Source organism: Lonchura striata, chromosome 2 (genome assembly GCF_050655825.1).
Source record: "Lonchura striata isolate lonStrDom1 chromosome 2, ASM5065582v1, whole genome shotgun sequence".
Classification (NCBI taxonomy): domain Eukaryota; kingdom Metazoa; phylum Chordata; class Aves; order Passeriformes; family Estrildidae; genus Lonchura; species Lonchura striata.
The window spans coordinates 14,369,683-14,392,705 of NC_140704.1; the positions used below are offsets into that span (position 1 = coordinate 14,369,683).

Sequence of the window (23,023 nt, forward strand, 5' to 3'; positions counted from 1 at the left end):
TTGTGTGGAAATGTCTGTATATTTTCAACACTTCTCAGTTCATGTGAAAGCAGACAGGAATAAACCAAGGAGACAAAGATTATGTCAAAGTGGCTGAATAATACTGAAATGATCATGATGCATCTATTCTTCTTTTCAAAATCTTCAGAATAAACCCTTCTTTCCACCTTTCAAGCAGTGGAAGGAAATTTGTTTCCAACCCCTTCCAGCCTGATACTCTGCTCTGGGTGTTGGGTTCAGAGCTCTGACTCTTCTCCTCTGCTCCAGCTGATTCATGCCTGGAGGCCAAACCCTAATACTGCCTTTTCTTCCTTACCTGACAGCAAAACAGAATACCTTCTCCTTTTTTTACTGTATAACTAAATAGATCCATGCTTAGTAATAAATTGCAGGTGAAATTATGCAATTATGCAAAACAGCTGCTCTCATCTGATTGATTCATTTTGCAAGTAAAAAGCATGCTTGCACACAGGGAAGTCACAGATCAGCTTTTTAATGTATATCCTAAAAGTCACTGTAACTGGGAGGTATTAAGTACCTCAAAGTTATATTTCCTGTATGTCTTGGTTTAACCTGGCAGGTAGCTAACTACCACACAGCTGTGTTTGGTCCTCCCCATACCCAGTGGGATGGAGGAGAGAATGTGGAGGGGGAAAAAGTACAATTTATGAGTTGAGATAAAGACTGTTTAATAGGAGAGAAGTGGAAGGGAAAATAATAATAATAACAGTAACAGTAATAATAATGTACAAAATAAGTGATGCACAGTGCAGTTGCTCACCATCCAGTGACCAATGTCCAGCCAAGTGCATGCAGCCACCAGCCAACTTCCACTCTAATTTATCAACTGAGCATGACACTGCATGGTCTGGAATATCCTTCTGGTCAGCTGTCCCAGCTCTGTGTCTCGTCAGTTCTTGTACCCCCAGTCTACTCCCTTGTCAGGTGATATGAGAAGCTGAAAAGTCTTTGACTTAAACACTGCTCAGCAACAACTGAAAGATCACTGTTATCAATATAATTTTCAGCTTAAATTCAAAATACAGCACTGTACTACCCACTAGGAAGAGCATTAACTCTATTATGGTCGAAGCTGGGACACTGTAGAAGACCAGTTATAAAAATTCAACAAATACTGGAATAGTTGAATCTCTCATTCACAAAAGCAATATGATTACAGAGAATTATTTGTATAATGTTTGATTTGTGATGTATGTGTATAATCAATTGCAAATTATGTGCTTTTCAAACATCTGCTGCAGTTTATTGTGAGTCTATTAGAGGATATCTAATAGCCAGTAAGAAATTATGTGTAAGAAATCCGTTACCTCTTTTCTGTCAGGAGAGCCCTGTAATTCAAACAGAGGCTGTCTATCTTCCTTTTTATATCAGCCTTCTGGATCTGAGGATTTGAGCTTTCTGCTGAACTATCATGAAAATACATTGATGTTGTTTTCATGTCTGCCACAAGAAGCCTGGTTTTTGACCAAGAGGCAAAACAGCTGTACATGTGAAATATATGTGAAAACTGGCACAGTTTGAAAACAGACATTAGTTCAAAGTCATGAAAGAATGTTCTTAGAAAAATAAAATCCATGTCACAAAATTCTTATTTTTCATCAGCTACCTGGTAATATCACAAGCACTATTTCTTTTAGGATTACAACCCAGGAGTATAGATTCCCTTTGCTCTTAGGAGACTGTCATACTTGCTTCAGAGGCAAGATATCTGGTTGCTTATAGGATACACCAGGAGGTTTGCAGTTTCTGGTCTAATGTGAGTTTTGTCAAACCGCCACAGTTTATAAATTCCACATTCTTCACGCAAGGAATTCCACGATTCAGCTGCAAGGTATAAAAGCAGCTATTAATTATACCTACTGCTACACGTTTATAGGTGCACCAGGAGAACTTGCCTTGAGCTAGACCTCAGCGGGTTAAATTGCCTCCACTTAAACTAATGGAGCTGTGTCAGTTTTCAGCTTTGGTGGAGCTGGAGTGGTGGGACAGGATGGGATGCACATCCTGCAATCAGGACCAGAAAAGCTCTGCGAGAAAGACTTGAACATATTTTCCAATCGCAGATTTCAAATTGCTCTTTAAGAGCTGAGATTCTTCACTCAGTAACATTTTTTCTCCTCCTGACAGCATCACCTTTGTGCTGCCATACCCTCTGCTACCAAAATCTGAAGTTTTGCTAGATGCCAGAGAGGAGAGTGTAGTTGCAGAGCACAGGGTTTTGGATTCCCTGTTAGGTAAGGTGTCTGTCATGGTCCTCTGCCCAATACAGTTGTTGCATGTCTCCCCTGGGGCTCTTGGTCTCAGACACAGGGCAGTGTCGGGTGTGTTTTTCTTTTTTATTTTCTTCTCAGCCTGGAAAAAGTTCTGTTCTCTCTGTGGGAATTTAACTTACATAGAGACTGTGGGACCGGGACTGCAGCTTACTCTGTTATACCTAATTAACCCTGGGAATTCATTTCCACAACACAGAACTAGGCCAAGTATATAGGTAGCTTTACAAAAGAAAATTAGGGATTTTCAATGAAGACATGGAATATCCACAATTACATTTCACATGATACAAAATAATTAAGGAATATAAGCCATAATGGTTCATGGCACAATCCAAGTTCTAACAGATGGGGATACGATAAACTTTACCCATGGGAAAGTGATTTTGTAATTGTAGAGGTGGGTGTATTCCATTTACTTCTGTATTTATGTTAGATGAATGTTTATATTTGTATAAACATTAAGGAAAAACATCATTTTATAACCTCTGGGTATTTTTACCATTTCTTTAAAATAGAGAAGTAATTGCTGCATACTTCTTAAAGAATAAAAGGAAAAAAATTAAAACTCTTGGTTTTCCCACCCACACATTTCTCTTCACTTCATATATCCCAGCCCTCAGATTGCCCCTCCCTCTGCAAAAGCCTGGGAAAAGATTCACAAGCACATGTGAAAAATGATAGTTTCACATGGTTGTAGTAGGTTCACATCCTTATTATGTAAATGAGTGGTTTTGGTTTGGGCGTCTCTTTTGTGGCTTTTGTGCAGATGGTTAAATGCTTAAAGACAGTGGGCCAAATTGTTCCTACTGGAATTTCACTGGCTTTGGCTGAACTACACCAGGAATCGAAATGGGCCGTGGAACCAAAATCTATTTTTGCATACAATGAAATAGTCAAATGGGTAATGGGATTGCTGCACAGTAGCAGAAAAGAAGAAGCAGCCATGAGGAGATTTCCCTCTGTCTGTTTGGTTACTAATGAAGTACCTGGAGAACAACAGATTTGAGAAGCTTCACTTTGTGCCTGTGATCTGCACTTCCCCCAGCCAGGTAAGCACAGAGCTGTGTGCTGGAGACCGATTAATTAGCCCAAGCCAGTTGTAAAATCGTTAGGAAACAAGTGGTGTCTGTTTTCTTCTGCACAGGATGCCAAGAGATGTATTTAAAGTGTGAGAGTCAAAGGTCAGTTTGACATCATGTACTCTAAGAAAGAGCTCTTGCTTAGATCCCTGTTTCATGTTAGAAATGCTGTCTGCAAGCCGTGAAGTTATTCTACTTGATAAGAGGAGTAAGATTAATCTGCAGCAAGGAAAATTTAGGTTAAATATTATGAAAAATGTTGTAACTATGAGATCACTTAAACAAAGTAGCAGGCTGTCAGGGGAGACAGTCAAGGCTGGAAGTGACACTTTTCTATCAGTGGTGGTTGGGAGAATAATTAATAAGCATTTCCCCATGAAGGGGGAGTGGCACCCAGCTCCCCCAGAGGCTTCTGCCAAACCAAAGGAGCCGAGGGATCTCACAGATATGCTTGGAGCTAATGCTTATGTACAGATAAAATGGAGCTTTCTGAAAGGACTTTTACAACCTCTTCTCAGCTTGTGTTACATATTCTAAATGTAAATTGAATGCAAATGCTTTGAGCTGTTTACCACAAAGCAATTTACAATCTCCTACGCTAAATCTGAGCCACTGGAAATATAAGGGTTTGTGGTAATGCTTCATATAATTCTTTAGAAACAAATTGGGTTACAACAGGAAAAAGGTCTGCTCCCAATCTCTATAATTTCTTATGCCTATTTCATTTATTTTTCACTAAATTCTTGTTATAATTTAATATCTCTAAGTTTGTAAGCAATGTCTTCCTCTATCCAAGTTAATGATCATGTTGTCATTGCATTCAATGAGAAAATGCCTAAGTTAGATGCGTGGCTCAAGTTCTAAACATTCTGCTTAGTTTTTTATCCTCAAATTGTTGAAGCTTATCTACTCTCACTAAACCAGTGATAATAAGGTATCTTTCTTTCTATCTTTATTATGGAAAGATAAAAATTGTCATTTCCTAGCATTATATCCAAGTACAGCAAATTGCAAAACAAGCCCCTCCACATGATTTTGGGGATCCAAAAATCAGTGAGTATTATGTTGATTTTCAAAATCAGATTAGTCTCTGTCCCTAATTTGTGCCAACAAAAATGTCAAATCTTCTTAACAAAGGGCCTAAGAATTATGACCTTGATAATAACAGAAAATCTGAATTTAGCAGTTTTAAAGATTGATCCATGTCTAAAAACCTCTAGTAAATGCTGCTCTCTGCCATCACCAGAGGAGTAGTGTTTCATAAAAGCAAACATTCATTTTGTCCAGTAACAGGGGTTTTGGCAATGTGAAGGGGGGCATAGGCAACATGGCATTTAATCCATAGCTTTCTGTCTACTGCACCCTACAGAGCCACAACCCAGGCAACCAGAAGAAAGAGATCAAAAGGCTTTAAAAATGTCAGGCAACAGGATCTCATTTAAATTATTAGGTGAGATGCCCTCTTGGGTTTGACAATAGCAAAACATACCACATAGCCTTTTTTCTTCTCTCCCTTTATGCTGATTTTGACAGGCTGCTGCAATTGCATGTAGAAATTGTACTTCTGCTCTCCAGCATCACTTTGGACACTGTTTGAAAATGTGTTTTTGTACAACAGTGTAATATACAAAGGTATTTGAGTCATGCAGAAACTGGGAGATTTGTAACAGGTTCTTAACCTGCATTGACTGAAATAAAACGTATTTGATGAAAAATAACCCAGAAACCTGCCTTAGGTGAAGCTGATAAGCACTTGGGGAACACAGAAGGGCTTATCTGTAATTCTGCTAAGTGATTCAGCTTTAAGAATTGTGCATTTCTAATTCACATACATATGCTAAAAGGTTTTTTGAGTTTTTAACAATTGAAATTGTAAAAACCATATAAACAGAGATTTTTTTGTCTTGTTATTTGGATTGGCTTTATTGCAGAAAGATAGATACAGTTCCAACCTGATGTCATACTGCGGAACATTAAAACCTTTTTCCCAAGCTCTGTGTGTAACCTCTATGCTGCTAAATCCTTGTGCATGAATAGTCTCACTGACGTCAGCAAAAGCAGGGCTGCACAGTCTAATTCTTAAAATAAGTCATGTTCATATAAATTCCTGCTGCTGTCGTTTTTATCTCAGATTTTGTATGGTAGAGCATATGGCCTGAATATGAGACTGGCTGAATATTAAAATTCTCTATCTTAGTGAGTAATTCATGTTTCTAAATTGTATGAGTAGTGGATAGTACTGACTTAAAAAGCTCCAATCAGTCAAGACTTATGTGTTTAACATGAAAGAAATACAAATAGAAGGTCATCAATATACACGTGATTAACGATCACACTTAAAAGCGGTTTTAACCTCCTAATCACGGATTTTCACGTCTGTGTGTTGGTCTGTATGAAGGATGGGCTAAAAGAAGGGGAAAAATATCTCAGCACTGTTCTGTGCTCCTTACTTATGTCAATGCCTTTGGGATTCTTTGCAGAGTAACACAGATATTGCAGATTTAGGAAAACAAAACAGGCTACTTTTAGGATTCACTTCATATGAAACCATGTTCACTCACATTATAGCAACTCCCTGAATTTCTTCTCACAATTACATTGGCTAAATGCAGATGGGCAGGAGACTGCAAAATTAAACAGGGCAGGACTTGCATCCCTAAGGATTGAAATCATCAGGAGCCAAAATGCATGTTGAGGAGGAGCAAGTTTCTGGGTGTAAAGGGTGTTGGTCATACTGGCATGTCACATTCAGAATGCTTCACCACAGCAAAGTGTTTGCTAATGTGCTCTCATCCTCTCATGCTGCCCCAGGTACCTAAGACAATTCCTACATGGCAAATGAAGGGAGAGTCATTTATAATGTGCCAGACTCACACTAAGGCTGGCAGGGAATATAGTTAACCTCACGAGTCTTGATGTGACTGAAGAGGCTCGAGATCTGTATGGGAGACAAGTCTGAAAATTAACAGCCTCATTAATCAAATCACAATGTTTTGACAATTTCATGGTGTGTATGCAATCTATCCTGTATACAATTTAGCTAAGGCTTTTATGCAACAAGAGGTTTTTTTGCAATAACTTTATGTGAAAAGAATCCACCTCACAGAAAAATTACTGGATTGTATCCTGATTATCAAAGAGTAAAAAAGCATAATAAGATGAGATTCAAATAGAAAATCCTGCCAGGATTATGAAGGAGGTCGCATACCTCCTTTTTCCTACTCTGTTTTACTGACAGCAGTATGATCATCATCATCACTTATTTGGATAGTCTAGGGGAAAGCTGGCAAACCTCTCACACCTGAGCTCAGGTACTGGAAATACTCCTCTTCAAAGCAGAAATCCTTTGAATCCACTTGCCCAATGTGTTTAGTCAAGAGTGAAACAAGAATGGATAATCTGCTGGAGCACCCTACCGTGATGTGCCAGAGCATGTCCCTCAGATAACCAGTTCTCCAAAGCAACAGGTCACTCAGGGTAGCTCAGAGTAAATCTGAGTCCCTCAGATGTCAAACAATCATTTTCTGCTGAAGTATAGACTGTGCCCCAAATCCTTTATTTTTCAGGCTCCTTGTAAGTACCTACCCTAAGGAGCTTAAGGATACATGTTTTCCTTTTCTGCACCTAGGGATTTATGCAGAGGGCTTATTATTACTTCTGAGTATTAATTGTATAAATCCCTGCACGTCTAGGCAAGGCTACATCAATGATTATTTCTGGGTTATAGAGAAATTTTGTTGCTTGTTATAATGGGCTTCATAGAAAGTTTGATGTAGTGGCAACAGGATGGAATGGAGAGTCACAAAAAAGACATAGTATTTTAGGTCTCTTTGTTCTTATCGTATTATTGTCCATCTTCACGATGAGCAGCCTAATTCCTTTCCAATGCTCCTGCCTTCCCAGAGAGTGGCTGTGATGAAAGCAGATTGTCCCCCAGCTTCCAACCTGCTGCAGGTTGGGTATTTGCATCTGCACTGCAGTCAAAGCCATGACTGCAGCATCCATAGCAGTGCCAGATACTTGCCCAGTTAGTGGCAAAGCTGTGGTGGCACAGGATTTATTGTTCCTGGTGGGAACATTCAGCACTGAGCAGAGTCTATGACATTATAAGTACCTCAGCCAGTTAAATAAAAACAGTTCAGACATGTGTTGTAATCACATCTCCAAATGCAAGGATTGCAGTTTTTGGTAGAGTTTATCACTGCTCTGAGCAGTACCATTAACAAGCAATACTGTGATTTTCCCAGAGCACAGTGCTGTGCAGAAACCTTAGGTTCTTTCCAGCTGACATATCCTTTTGTTGCTGGCATGAAACATGTTTCCATGATCCTTATCCCTGAGGGGAAAAAAGAGGTAATCCTTCATCAGTTCGTCTATTATCCGTCTGCTAGTTCTGATTTTTGTTAATTCCCATGTGGAATTTTTACAGGGGAAGGGACTAAGATTTGAAATTTTTCTCAAAGTTGTCTGGCTGGAATGGTTCCTTTAGTAGCCATGCAGCAATCATGTAAGGACAGAGGACACTTTGTTGTACCTGTTTGAGGAGTAATGTTCAGTAATTGAGGAAAAGCTGAAAAATGGGATGTTATATGCCAAATATGTGAAAATTCAATTCGGTGGAGCTGTTTCAGGAATCTGTTCATCACAACATGTTGGCACCTTGTAGGATTGTGCCTCTCCAGTGGTCTGTAAGTCTCCTAACATCCCTTTGTTCAGAGAGAAAGAGGAACTGGCTTTACAGTGCCCGCGAGACCAAATCCAGGTTAAAGCTAATGAGGAATGTGAACAATTAATTTGTTGACAGGGTTTTCTTTTTTCTGCATGTTTCAGGGAAGGGGGGGGTGGTTATTACCATTTCCCTCCATAATAAAAAGCAGGATCCTGTATCTTGGAAATGTTTACAGTGTAACAAAATGAGGTTATGTTACACTGTAAAATTTTAAAGGAGTACTAGCAGGGACACCTAGACTCAGCAGCATGAAACCCATGAGCTGTTCAGACAGGAAGGGTTTGCATTTTAAAATTATGAAAATTATGTTTCAGTCTGAGATAAGTGGTTTTGACACAAAGGTTGAGAATTTTGCAGCTACAGACCCTCACCTGCCAGGCACCAACAGTTTTATTCAGAGTAGGGGCTGAACAGGATGCATTCACCACCTGGCTCAAAGCTGGGTGTGCTGTTGGTTATTTGGGTGCCGAGTGAGCAAACCACAGGTTTCTCTTTCATTGCTACATTGCAAGGTGGCAGTGTTTGGCAGTACTGCTGGCCAGGGAGGACAGCTCCAGAGGGACACTGTGTGCCCTGCAGTGCAGCACCCTGCACCACCTCACAGAGCACGGGGAGTGTCTGCAGCAGAAGGATGGAGGCTGTGCTGCCAAATGGAGTCTCCGAGTCCCTCTGTGCAAGTCAGACATCTCTGTGAGCCTTCTCAGAATGGCTCAAAGTGAGGAAAGGGATGGTGTATTATCTCATTTCCTTCCCAGACTTCCTACTACTGTTTTGGGCAATTTATACCTTTAAGAATGCATAAGGCAAACAAACCTTGTTCTCCCTAGTGTGTGAAAGCCTGTCTTTTGCATTATTAAACCATAAAGGAAAGTCTGGCGTTATCTCGCACAGATTCTCTGCACGTACAAGAGGATCTGGCCCAAACACATTTCACGGCTTGTCTGTCTGAGTTAGTGTGCTGCTTGCCAGGAGTGAGGGAGAGGAAAGAATCAATGTTTAATACCACAGAGTCTTACACAGGTTGCTCTTGAATGTGCTTATCACCACTATGTAGACAAACAAAATTTAAAGCATTTAGAGATACCTACTGAAAGCATAAACTAAACAAAAGCCATCAAATCAGGATTTTATCCATTTAATTACAGAGTGTTTTCAATGTGCAGCTGCATAATATTTTATTGCCTTTCAAGGATTATTTATTGTAATTAAAGAAGACTTAGAACACCAATCCCTTATGCATTATGAAAGGAAAGAAGATGCAATGCCATTTTTGTTTGCAATTCATTGAGTTATTTGCAGATCCCCTTGGTCTGTAAGGTAATATATTATAGCTCCATGTCACACTGTCCATTTCTCTAAGTAGAAAGCAAGGGCAGAAGCCTGACCCATGAAATTCACAAAACATATCAACATCATAATCCATACTTTCTTGGACCCAGTAACAGCTCTTTCCTGAAGAGTGTCTTTTTCTTGATTACAGCTGTCGAAGCAGCCTGTACAAGGATGGGAGAGTGGTTCTAGGAGAACATTACTTCTGACCTCAAAAGCAGCAATTTCTTTGTGAGTGTGCTACTCCTGACTTAGGTTTTACGCTGCCCTGATTTCAAAGGCAGGGGTCATCTCACAGCCATGCCGCTCCAAAATAGATCTAGCGTCCACTGAGTACGAGCCCGAATGCTCAGCAGATTTAAGAGAGAGTATATCTCAAGAAGTTGGACTGATGAGGAAGGAAAAGGAAGTGCAAAGAAGACAAACTTAGTCCCATTTAATGAATACTTCCTTGACATTTGTGCAGCTCCTGCTGGGGATTTGAGCTGGCATGCTCAATTCAGTATGGTCCCAATTACTGAAGCCCGTGAGCTGTGCATGTGTTTGTGTTGTGTGTATGTCCATTACCCTGCTTGCTTTCCAAAATATTAAGTACAAGAAGAAAACTATACAAAATTGTTTAGCAAACACTTGTGAATTCTGATAGGTTTTCCACTTAGTTTTCTATTTTAAATTAGTGTAGGGCAATGCACCTCAGATGAAATGCCACTAAACCCTGTAAATCTGCACCAGAGATGATGCTGATCTGCTGTGCAAATTTTCCTTCCTGTAAGTCATTATCACATGCCTCTCTTTCTAAGAAAGACATTTTTATGAAAGGTGGATCACTGGGGTGGGTTTTTTTTGCATGGCTGGCTTGCCCCACATTCCGGCTATAACAATGCAGTTTCACTGGGCACTGGGTCATATGGCTGACCTCAGCTAACAAGCTGTTCCTGTTTTTAGGCTACTGGGAATGTTTATTGGCCACTGTTTTCCTCTTTTCTAAAGACATAGTTATTTCTTAAGACCCATATAAATCATAAGGTCACAAAACACATAAAAAACTGTGACATTCTCTGTGATATAGCACAAAAATGAACTAAATTGAGGCTTAGCAACTTTAAACATCTATGGTATATTTTATCATAAGATAAATACATTTATTTAAGTTATATATACTTTTCAGTTCTAGGATTCCCACAACAAAATGGCAATGAAGTTGCTCAATGGGACAAACTTTTGTATACTGATGTTTCAAATTGATACAGTTTAACTGTGAGCTCTATTACAAAAACAAAATACTGTAATTCTGAAACACTTTAAATAGTGAGCTATTTGCAATAAGCATTAAGTAATCATACTTTATAAGAAAATCATAATTCTGAGGGTAATATTGAATTTCCTAATGCAGCTTTCAAGAGCAAAATCTCAGGAAGAAGTTGCACTCGTGTTGGATTGACACACTGATGTGTGCAAAACCAAACTGCACCTGTTAAGAAAATGCATGGGTTATCAACAGAGTTTTTATTTATAATGTCTCTACTGAAATTAGACAACAAATTAATAGAAAAGCATTGGTATCAATTACTATAGTTTAAATCTACATAGTCTGCTTCCCTGTTCTCATCTGCTCTAGTGGTTTTGAAATGAACGTCTTCCAGGCTGAGTTTCCCAGGCTGTTCTCTGGCTGAGAATGAACTTTAGGAAAAAACATCTGAAATTATTCAGGTTTTTTCTTCTATAAAGAATATAAAAATATACACACAGAAACACACACACATATGTGCATACATGTCCCAGTTGCAAAACAGAAGACAAGCCATGGAACTTTTTCAGGCAGCTCTTCAACCACACTTAGTCAGAGCAGAAGTCTGGAATTTGAAAGCACCATCCTTGAGTAAATGTTCCTTGCACTGCTCTTAGGAAATATCACTCAGATTTCACAAAGCCAGGGCTCCTTTAAAGTTGCCAATCCTAAGTATTACTCATGTGCTCAAGGGTTGTTTGTTAAAGTGGCAATGTACACAACCAAATGATTTTGTGCTGAGATAACGGCTCGCCAGGAAACATGCAGACACTGTAAGTGGGTTGATCTCTGAACTACAAATGTTTCTTATTCAGCTTTGTGTGCCTCCTGTGCCAGAGAGCACTCCTAGATGTTATAGCCAGAAACTTTGCCTTCCCAAGTTTGTATTATAAGAACGAAATAAGGAGATGGTTTCCATCTAGATGTTACAATAGTCTGCCAAAGGTCTTCTCAGCATTATGAGAATATTTACCTAATAATGCCACGTATCTCATACACTTAAGGACTCTGTTTTCAATACAGAAAAGACTTGAAACTTTGGATCTCCTTTATGTAGTTCAAACTTTTTTTTCCTTTGTGATACTCAATAGAGTATGATCCCCTTTTCCCCAGTAAAAATCCATGGGAAAAACTGTAATATATGCACATGATGAAACACTGACAAGCCAAAAGTTTCAAAAGCAAAGCTGGACATTTTCCAATAACTCCACTTGTTTGTACATATGCCTAATTGCATGGCTATATACAGGTTTGAGATACAGTCTCAGCAAAAAATCAATCCAATCATTTACATGTGTCACACTTTCAGGCAAGGAAGACCCACAGCAGTCATTTATATCACTACAAAATATGTGAAGACACTAATCCCACAGCGGATTTTCCACTTGGCTCAAGGTCTGCCCACAGGGCATGTGATGCAGAAATCCCAACAAATGAACCAACACTGAGAAATACTGACCAACACTGAGCTCCAAGTTCCTAACACTGCATCCTTAATATTCCCTTATATAGTTCCTAAATGGAAATAAATGAAAATGCCCGTCATTTTACTGATTTACAGAGCTTCAGGACATGGTTGCTATGGAAGAGAATTGCCATAACTTCTGATCTAAAGCTGATACGTATGTCTGTAATTTCCTTTCTCCTTTAGCCTCTTTTAGTTTCATTAATTACAGGTATTGGTCAGAGAGGCTGTAGACAGCCCACGAGGGACAAATATCTGAGTTTCCAAAGTGTGGAACTTTTTTTATGTTCTGAACTTTCACAGTTTCTGTGAAAAACTTACATCTACCTTATACTTTTAAAAGTTGAGTTCCTAAGGTTGTGATTAATATACTACATAGATCCCCAAAGGATAATTACAAATTAATCAGCAGTTCAAAACTCCCAGATGGAGTGCTATAAGGTTGCCATAACTTTAAAGCATTTCTTTTCTCCTTTCATAGAAAGAAAAAGGAATCACAACTGATTCTGATCTCCATTTGATACAGCTCTTTCTCTGTTCTTTCAGCATTCGAGGAAGCAAACCCAAGGCTTTATAACTTACCAATTAGTCAGGCTTTTCAGTGAATTCAGCAGTACATGCACAGAGCACTAATCCAACCACAAATCATTAAACTTGTTAGGCACATGAAAACAATGTTTGATGGATACAGAGGTGTACAGTGTGTGTGAGTGTGTATATATGCATGAGTCTCTGTATGCAAGTTATTTAGTCTAGTTCCCCTACAGAAATGTATTTGTGATTCTGTGTGAGGCTTTGCAGCCCCTTCTTCCAGTCATTCTATAGCTTAGGAAAACTTCCAAGTGTCAAGCCTCTGTTAAGAAGCTTTATTTGAAACCCACAGAAACCACTAGGAATCTTTCCATTATTTCAGGAGAAGATAGACTGGGCTCTTATTCTTAAAATGCAGTATATGGCTATCTAAACTTTGTTCCTTGCTGTTTGCAAAATTTCTGTAAGACTGCTGGCACTCAGTCTCTCTCTTCCCTCTCCACATATGTAAAATGAGAATGACAACTTTACCTCAGAGGAATGTCGCAAAGCTTCACTTATAAACAGATTGGCATACTTGGATGAAGTTGCTGTACTAACAAGAAGTTTTCTGATTGATAGGCATCTCTTGGGAGGTCATAGAAACAAAAACAAAACCATATAGTGGAGGTTTCAGATTTTTTTTTCTTTAAAGAGCCTATTCTTATGCCTGATGGCAGTTTGTGTCATCTTTCTTTTCTCTCTTATCACCTAGGATATCTTTCCAAATCTAACCATGTCAAATTAGTAGCTAAATACTAAATTAAGCCTAGGCATAACCCTCACACCTGAAACATCCACATGACAAGCTTGAGGTACAGTGAGTAAAAAGAAAGTTAGTTTTTTTAAAAATGTCACTATTTTCCCAGTCTCTAAAACACTTAGCTGTCTCAACATAGATAAAGTAACTATTAAACAACCAGTAAAATTTAGACTGCATTTCATTTTGTGAAGAACACTGGAAAGTTGGCAAGAGGTAAGATTTTGCAGTGAAATAGGGAAGTGAACAAGTTGTAAATGACTCTAATATCTTCCAGATGGCATATTTTACTTGGGAACTGAGTTTAGAGTAATTAGAGGCATGTGAAATTCCTATAAATACTAAACTTCACCAGTTTGACACTAGAAAGCTCCTTCCTCTCTGAAGTCTTTAAACTGCTAAGTGTTTCTTTTTCCCCCCACTTAAAGTGGAAGTCAAGCATTTGTAAATTTGTCTTATTTGACAGACAGAAACCTTTACCATGAAAAGATAGCATTTTTCTATGCCAGAAAGTTATGAACTGAAGTTTCTCACTGAAGAGGTTTAAAATTGAATGTTTCTTCCCAGAAGAGGTTTTCATTTTTATATACTTGGATCATTATATTATAATTTATTACAGTATGTGGCAAGCAGTGAAATCTGTGGAATTTACTGTAACTTCAAGAACAATCTTTTCATTGGTGAAATGCTTTTTGCAAATAGATGTGCTGAAGACCTTAGCAGATGAATTTTGCTTTTACTTCCCCTAGGACATTGTAATGCTAAAAAGTCAAAATCCAACCCATAACCTCTGGTTCTTCTTCATTTTCTGCATGACAAGGTTACATGCATTCCAAAAGCGAATCCTGGTGTTCTCATTTCTGTTGAAGAATTTTCCATATTTTATTTGGTATTAATAGAATAGACCCAAGTAAATACAAGGTAAAATATTCTGTCACCACTTGCACCCTCTTTAGCTATATGTCAGCTTAAACCAACTTAGATCCATTGGTAGAAAAGGCCTAATCTCATTTGCAGCAGATAAAGATCTGGCTATTGTTCTCAGTGGAGCTGTACAGATAAAAGTGCAGATACAATCTTGCTTATTTGGTTCAGATCTTCAGTTCTGCCAGTCCCAGATACTCAAAAAGCATGAGCCAAAATACGAGCATGTGATAAGATGAAGGATACTCAGATTTTAAAATAGTAATGATGGTTTTTGTTACTTCTGGATTTTGAAATGTTATTGGTTAAGATATGATGCATTTCAGATTCCTTTGTTCAGCAGAGAATTAAAAGCTTAATTTTAAATGAAAGTGCAAATCCCAATGCATTCAATTATTCAAGAAACCAGTGTAATAACAAGACTGCTGCTAACATTAGTTGGAATTTAACTGTTGCAGTGGGTAACTGTAGATCTTCATTGATGTCTTTGTTACATCTTTTCTCTTTTTCACTACGCCATTGTTTTGTACTAAAATAGACCCTCAGTAGTTCATTCTTAATGGAGACCCACCGTCAGTTAATGGCATTAGTACATTTCTGAACAGTGGCCAAATCCCAATGGCCTTATTCCCAGAAATCTCTTAGGCTGACAGGACTTTTGTATGAATAACTCCAGTGAATTTTGGCCCTGGGTGAACACCATAAAAACACCAGCTCACAAAAGACCAATGGAAACAAAGGCCCCCCAAACCGACAGTAAATTACTCAATTGCAAATAGTGCATTTAAATATCCAGCACTTTAAAGAACTCTGGGATTTAGATGATCTGTTGTCTCCCTTAGGGAGCTGCATCTGCACCCTGAATCCAGTACAGGCAAAACCAGTTTAAAAGCTTCCTGCCATGGGCACTGACTCCCACCTTCCCTTCACATGGAGTTTGCACTGCTTGGCTCATCCTAATTCAACTGTGTGCATGTCCATCCTTGGAGAAATGATCTGCTGGGCATTTTAGTAGAAGGGAGAAAGGGAAGGAAGGAAGGAAGGAAGGAAGGAAGGAAGGAAGGAAGGAAGGAAGGAAGGAAGGAAGGAAGGAAGGAAGGAAGGAAGGAAGGAAGGAAGGAAGGAGGGCAGAAAGGGAGGAAGGAAGGTCAGCAAAGACGTGCCCACACCGACAGGTGATTTATAAAGATGGTGAAGGGCCTCTCCATTGACAAGACTATGGTGTGTGACAGGAGCAAGTAGTCAGGAACACACCATGCAGGATCCCATGGCACTAAGTACACTGGGAAGGGGATTAAAAAGGGGAAAACCCCTGCAGTTCCCATGCCACCCAGTGATCAGGGAGCACTTGTGCCCTGCTTAGACTTGTTGAGAACACAGCAGTCACCCAGGATCCTCGGAGGGCTGCAGGCTGCTTGCACCTCCATCAAGATGTTTTGTGAGGCCCATGTGTGAGGAATTCTATCCCCTTGGTGAGGACACCTGCACTGACAGTCCCAGCTACAGGGAAGGCTGGTGTGTCTTCACATGATGGGTCAGTCCCCATGAGACTGGTTACCTTACAGGAGGCCCTGGAGATTGCTCAGGCTTCACAGAGGAAGATCATGTGAAGAGAAATACATCAGATTCTGAAGTTACAGGCAGAAAATCAGCCCATTCAGGGCTATGCCTAATTTTTTTTTTTTTTTTTTTTTTTTTTTATAGCATGTACTTCTTTTTCTTGTTGCTAATAAACTGGGATTAAGTTGGTGTCCCTCAAGTGCCTGCAGCTTTTAAGCTTTTAGCTCTGGGATACAGATTGCCTTGTGCCACAAGCACTGCAGTAAATCCCACACCTCTAACCCTCAGTAACTAATGGGGCACAAAGCCACAGTGCAGAACAACTTGAAGCTCTTTATTTAGATTTCTTCTTGCGATGCCTTCTGTTCGACTAAAGTGGAGACTTGTGAAGAATAAAAAAAAATCTTTATAAAATAAAGGCAAAAGAAAGATACATACTAAGAAAAAAATTTTCAGAACCAAAGATAGTCTGACCAGGGTGGATAATTCATGTCAGGAAGAAATTTAGCAGCTTGGTTGGATGTAGAATCAGAGTGATAAAATAAAGAAACACTTGGGAAATTTATTAATCCTAACAAGTGAATAGCCAAAGTATTCATAACAACCATATAGATCACAGTAGGCTGCATGGTATACTTGGATGTAAATTATAGTTTTATATATTTCACTGAGTGTTTTGTAAGATTAAATGGCAGATATTTAGATTTCAGCTGAGTTCTTCCTGTTTCTTGAAAAGGAATTTTTTAAGGAAAAAGGCAGAAAATCTCACTGCCCTGGTAATAGGCAAATGTGTAGAAGTGGAGTGTAGCTTGGCAGAATGTCTGGTTTCAGGAGCAGGCAGGGCTTTCCAGCACTTGCACCTCACTTTCTGCAGTACAACATGCAATGGTGCATTTCAGGGTTCTCCAGCATGTTCAGAACTGAACCCCTATGTAAGCACTGTTACCACTTACTAGAAACTGGTACTAGAAAATTCACAAAAATTTGAATTCTGCAGGTCTTCATGGTTTTCACTGCCCAGGGCTCATTTTATAGGTATTGTTTGGCCTTTTCCTTAAAACTATAATTTGCACTTTGCTAAAAAATAATAAATTCTTTGCAATTCCTTAAAGTCTTTGTAAAGGAATCCTAGGTTCCCTTATCTTTCCACAGGGAATCTCTCCCAGACATGGCTTTACTAAACCATAAAATTAGGGTTAAGTAGTATGGCCTGTTCAGGCAGCAGCTGGGAGGAGCAGGAAGTGTGCGTGAGCTCTTGCACTGCTCTTCATCAGTCTCCCACCCAAAAGCCTTGCACACTACCAAGGGTGCAAACAGAAGTGGAAAGACCCAGGCAAGCAAAAAAGGAATGCTTTTTGCATCATGGCAAAGCAGCTCCATGAACATATTCACTGAGTGTCCTCTTCTGGGCAGGCATCTCCTATTTTCTTATCTGAACTCATGCTCTAGTCTTTCACCCAAAACTACACTCAGTGGCTAGCACCATGTTTATATTTACATCTCTCTGCCATAAGCCCTAAAGGACTATAAAATTACAAGAAATATTTGCCACACCATTGACAGCAGTAACTGAGTGAAGAATTGCCAAATGGGAAATCCAAATTTGCAAACTCAGTATTCTGGGCTGTGTGCCAAGTCTGTCTGGATGCTGCAGAGGTGACACATTTAGTCTTCTCACAGGGATGCCAACGTGCCAACTGTATCCCTGGCACAGCATCTTCTGACAAACTTATGGAAAAGAACTGCTACCAAGTCCAGAGGGACATGCAAGCTGCTTTCTGAGCTTCCTTGGCAGCAACTCCTTTTCCAAGTTGTGACTGTACTTTCTCCTATTTACAAGACCAGTTGTTTGTGATATGCTGCAGTCTCTGGTAGGATTTTGAAAAGTGCAAAAATGACAGCAGGATGTTGGTTTCCAAGTATAAACTAGTGAAATCCAGAGTAATTTTATTTCTTTAAGAAAAAATAATACAGATACTCATTTACTGCAGCCCAGATATCATATGTTGCCACCAGTGTGGGAGAATCCAAATCCATTTGTTAGCTGCCAAATGTAAAACATGATCATTAGAATATGAAGGTTGTGGGGCTGATCTCTAAAGCTTCCTGTTTCCAAATTGTTCTTCTTACCCATTGTCTCACAGCTAAACTTCTTCTCTGTCTGTCAGTAATTTTTCAAAATGAAAGAAAAAAAATTGAAAAATCCTCCAATCTTCCATGGGGCTGCATGACCTCTAACTTGCAAAAATCCATTAGAAGAAAGCCTTTTAGTAACCAAATTGTGTCATTTACAACTGCACAGCAGCCAGGAAGAGCACCATAAATTACAATTCTGTCACTACAGCAGACAATGGAAAGTGTGGGCAGGCTATTGCTATAAAGGAGAAAAACTAGGAGAGTGATAGAATTTAATTAAAATGGAGGGGGTTTGCCTAATTTACTTCCTATAATAGCAAAATTGTTACTTACAGGTTAGTTATTTTTTGGCTCTATATGGAAAACTTAGCAAGACTATATAACATTGTTTATTTTTAAGGTGTAGCAGAAAAAAAACACTTAATCCAAGACTTTTGAATTTTTTATTTCCTTTATATATCAAGGAAAAAAGAATGTAAAAATTGCTTAGAATATTTAGTTAATTTTACTTCATGCCATTTGAAAATTTATCTACTGTTGAAGCTTGAGCAAAGAAAGTTGCCTGGGAAACTGGTGAAATGGTGTCACTGTGGGGTAAATGGAGCAAAGACTGTCACTGAGATGCTGTGGGTTTATGTGGTTACTTGTTCTTTTTAACAAGCAGCTGATTATTTGGAGAAAGGTTGTCTTGTTAAAAATTCTCAGCATAATTTTTTCCTAAAATATAAAAACTAGTAGCATGTATTCCTGAGTACTTTCAATAGGTTTTGCAGGGAACCTAGAGACAGAATTTTAAAGGATATTTCTGAGAAGGGAAAATAAAAAACAAACTAGAAAAAACTCCAACAATTCTGAAGTCTCTTTACAACTCTTCTCCTGGCTTCCAAATCCCGTTATACACATATCATAAAGACATTATAGAAAGAACAGAAGTCTAATTTTAAAAACTACAGGCTACTTAAGTATCTGTAAAATTATCTCAGAAATGCATATTTCCGCTTTGTATTTCCACTAGTCTGCACTGGGACAGTGAAGCTAGTGAGCTGAGCAATTGCTACTAGAAAAACCAAATACATAAGAAGAAACGCAGTTAGCACAATATTTCACATATGTTAATGCTTACAGTTCCATCAGTGTCAGCTTTATTTTCTATTTGATATACAGCAAAGCTGGCACACAATTTTAACTGATGAGGTAATGTCATTTTTAATTTAAGGAGCCTTAAGCTGTCCACTTTAACTAGTGATATCATCTTTGCAGCTGTCTCACAAGACTTCATGTAAACATAAGTAATGTGCCCTGGATGGTTTGGAGCAGAGTTGTTAAAAATGACATTGGTCATCATGAAGACATTTTTTTTCCTTTGATCTCTTTAAAAATGCCAGACACACTTTATTGTCCTGTCATTTCTAGCTCTTCCTTGTATATTAATATGCTTGAAACATTTCAGTAAGCATAACAGTAGAGTATAAAGGTCTAAACAAATTAATGGCAACATTTTAATGTCAGTAGTGGTAAGATAATGAAAATTAAATGAGATTGTCTGGCTAACAGCAACTTGTTAAATGAAAGGGCAGCATGGCTGAGACACAGAGACACAGCAGCAGGGAAAAGCCTTTTGCTCCTGTCTGAAAGAGTCACAGGACACAACCCAAGCTCCAAATGCTACCACCTTCTAGGAGAAGATTAAGCTGATTCTGCAGATTTGGTCTGATCCTCCTTCCTGGCTGGGGTCAAGTGAAATCATCTGCTAATAAAACTTAAGAACAGACCTGTCTCTGCACCTGCAGCTTCTCCCTCCCATGACTTTCATTCTCGTTTGTATTCCCTGGGCTGGTTTAGCACCACCAGCCTGCTGGGCTTGCTCTCCTCAGCCCTTGAGCACCAAATCTCAGATCAGACACTACATGTTGGCATATCTGGTGACAGGGCTGAGGATCCCTAAAGTGTTGCTCACAGGCAAACTTTTACAACCAAACATTATTTAGTTATTATATACTTTTCCTTATACAGTTTTAGGTTTGATGTAAATAATCACAGAAGTTTTAGCTCAGTCTGTCTAGTAATCACATGCTGTGCAAATATGAATGTTGTAGCATGCACTTCTTGATTCAAATACCTAAGAGAAGGTCATTTGTATTGAAACAATTTTTGTCTGAGAAAAACCAAGCGCTGTAACTGACTTGTGGATTTTGTGATGTGCTCCAAAACTATTTGTCCAGATAATAAGGAAAAGAACAAATTTTTCTACCACTGATCTGCAGCATCATGGAGTTTTGAACAAAATCTAATGTTTAGGGATTTATTTATTATTCTGTGGACATATGTTTGGAGGACAGCATATGGAAATCAAAGTATTGTTCATAAAGAGCTACAGCCAAGAAGACATTTTTGAATTCATAACAGAACTTCACAGTTTGAAAAGAATGCTATGCATTATGTATTGATAACAACACTACACAGACAAAGGAACACAATTTAATAATACAGAATTGTGCTCGTGAGATTTCCTTTTTTTTTTTTTGTTAATTGGTTACTTTAGCTGACATTGTCTGCAAGCATAATGGACACCATTCTTCCTAATAGTTCCATGTTGCCAGATGATGTCTACAGACATAATGTAGTCCATTTTAATTATTTCATTTTGCTTACATCTTTCAGCATAATGCATTTTCCAAGCAAGCTAGCATTTTTCTTGATTATCTATGTTGTGTTATGGTTTCTAAATTAATTAGGTCTCCTTCTTTCCTGGAAGTTAAAAGTTTCTTCCTTCCATTTATCTACCAGGTATGATTATGTTGAAGTGATTGATGGAGATAATGCTGAAGGACGCTTATGGGGAAAGTACTGTGGAAAAATTGCTCCCCCTCCTTTAGTGTCTTCAGGACCATATCTGTTTATTAAGTTTGTTTCTGACTATGAGACACATGGAGCAGGATTTTCTATCCGTTATGAAGTTTTCAAAAGAGGTAAGAAACCGTTCATTGTTACATTGTGCATTGTGATTTTTATTTGCATCAGAAAGTTCACCTTAATTCTTTGGAATGGGGAAAATGCATTAAAAAGCTTGAAAGAGAAAATCTTATTACCCTAGTCATTCCAAGGTGGGGTGTGTGTTCAGTGGCTGTAAATCATCATGAATCCAATGGGTCAGCTGCAGTCTGAGGGTTGACTCCTCTGCATGAAATATGGTAGTTTTTGTCAGCTGTTTGTTTCAACCATCTTAAAACCATTACCTTTATTGCTTTCCTTTTTAAAAAATAATAATTACTGTATGATTTACAATGTTACTGCCTCAGCAGCACTGCAACCTTCTGAGTGGCTGGGTTATTTTGTTTAAAGTTTTCTCCACGCTCCCAAGGGATGTCTGCAGTCTTGGAAGGACCCGAGTACACGTGGGCAGCAGATGATGCTGCTGCTGCTTTCACAAATCATGTTTGGGAGGTAAAGGAGAAAAGCAGCTCACACTGATCACAAGCATGACCTGCTGGATGTTCATGCCAGGAGTCAGTGCCAGTGAGAACAATTAACTTTATGGGGGCACAGATAAAGCCCAGAGAAACAGAGAGTGCAGGATTAACCAGACAGACACTCCCTCTTTTATAACTCTTCCCAAGTCAATAGCTAGAAGGGCTGTAAGGTCACTTTTTTTGGCATACATCTTCCCTGTAGCTGAAATGGAGATAAATAATTAATACATTCCATTCCTGGAGAATACAGGACCAAAACCCATCACATATGAAAAGACAATAACATTCATTTTATAGGAAAAAAAATCTACTTCAACGGCAATGTTTAGAGTCATATTCACAAAAGCAGCTCAAAACTTCAAATTTCCAATGCACACCACTCCCAGTCAGTGCCCCATTTTCAGAACCAGTCCAAGTCCCTTTTATGCATCTAAACCAGAGCCAGATTTTCAGCTGGGTTCAGCACACACCCTTGGTGGCAGCTGTACTGTTAATGAGGAGAAGCACAGTAGTGAAGTCTCTTTTCTATTGCTATTGCAGCTCTGCACAGTGCTAATTGGGGCCACAGACCTCTTGTTCACCATCTTCCCTGTCTGTAAATCCACTCTTGACTCCCAGAAATTCTTTTACTGACCTTCAGGGTCACATTTTTTGAAAGAATTCAGCACCCAAATGACACCAAGCTTTCCTGAAAAAAAAAAAAATCTCTATTTATTTTTATATCCTTTGGAGCCTAAACTCTTGAAAATATGTTCTGACGTTTCTCAGTGCTTATATATGCAGTACCATCTTTCATAAAGAACAAGGCTGAAACACAAGATGAAGTGAAAGAATGATCTGTGAAACAAACTATTTTAGTAACTGAACCCTTTCAAGAAAAAGGTTTTATTTATTTCCTGACAGTGTAGTGAAAACTCAGAACTCTGACAGGAACATTGTGTTTATTTCCTTGTGTGGTCATTTACATGCCTCAAAGATACACATTTACCATATTAAGATGGCACTATGAATGTGATTTTACACACATGGAAGTCAGGAAATGCAAAATTATGGCTCCCAGAGCAACTTTAACTCCAATTCACTCCACATAAACTGTATATTAAGGCAGGACAGTTATCACCACGCAGTGTTAGAAAATGCCATGTGTACACTAAGGATACATATTATCATTGCTGTGGGAGTACAGCCCTATTTAACTTCTGAAAAAATGCGTATATGCTGTACCAGTTTTGCATTTTATTATCTGTGTCAAATAAAGCAGTTCACCTTTTTGCACAGGTGAAGCTCAGCTGTTCATACCAGACAAGTATGTCTGTTTTAGCATATTCACAACTTAGTTCATAATTTCCCAGGTATGGGAAGAATGATCCCAAGCCCAAGGTCCTGTGGTACTGAGCTGAAGGCCAAGCTTCATTCCAG

The 23,023-nt window shown here is 38.8% G+C and overlaps 1 protein-coding gene across 4 annotated transcripts in view; it reads left to right on the forward strand.

Moving 5' to 3' along the window:
* The window catches only part of NRP1 (neuropilin 1), a 115,132-nt gene that overhangs the window by 25,948 nt on the left and 66,161 nt on the right, over nucleotides 1-23,023 (forward strand). For all 4 annotated transcript variants that reach the window (XM_021542956.2, XM_021542957.2, XM_021542958.2 and 1 more), the window contains exon 4: nucleotides 20,922-21,103. In XM_021542956.2, the coding sequence (XP_021398631.1) occupies nucleotides 20,922-21,103 (182 nt within the window). The remainder of the gene's footprint in view (nucleotides 1-20,921; nucleotides 21,104-23,023) is intronic.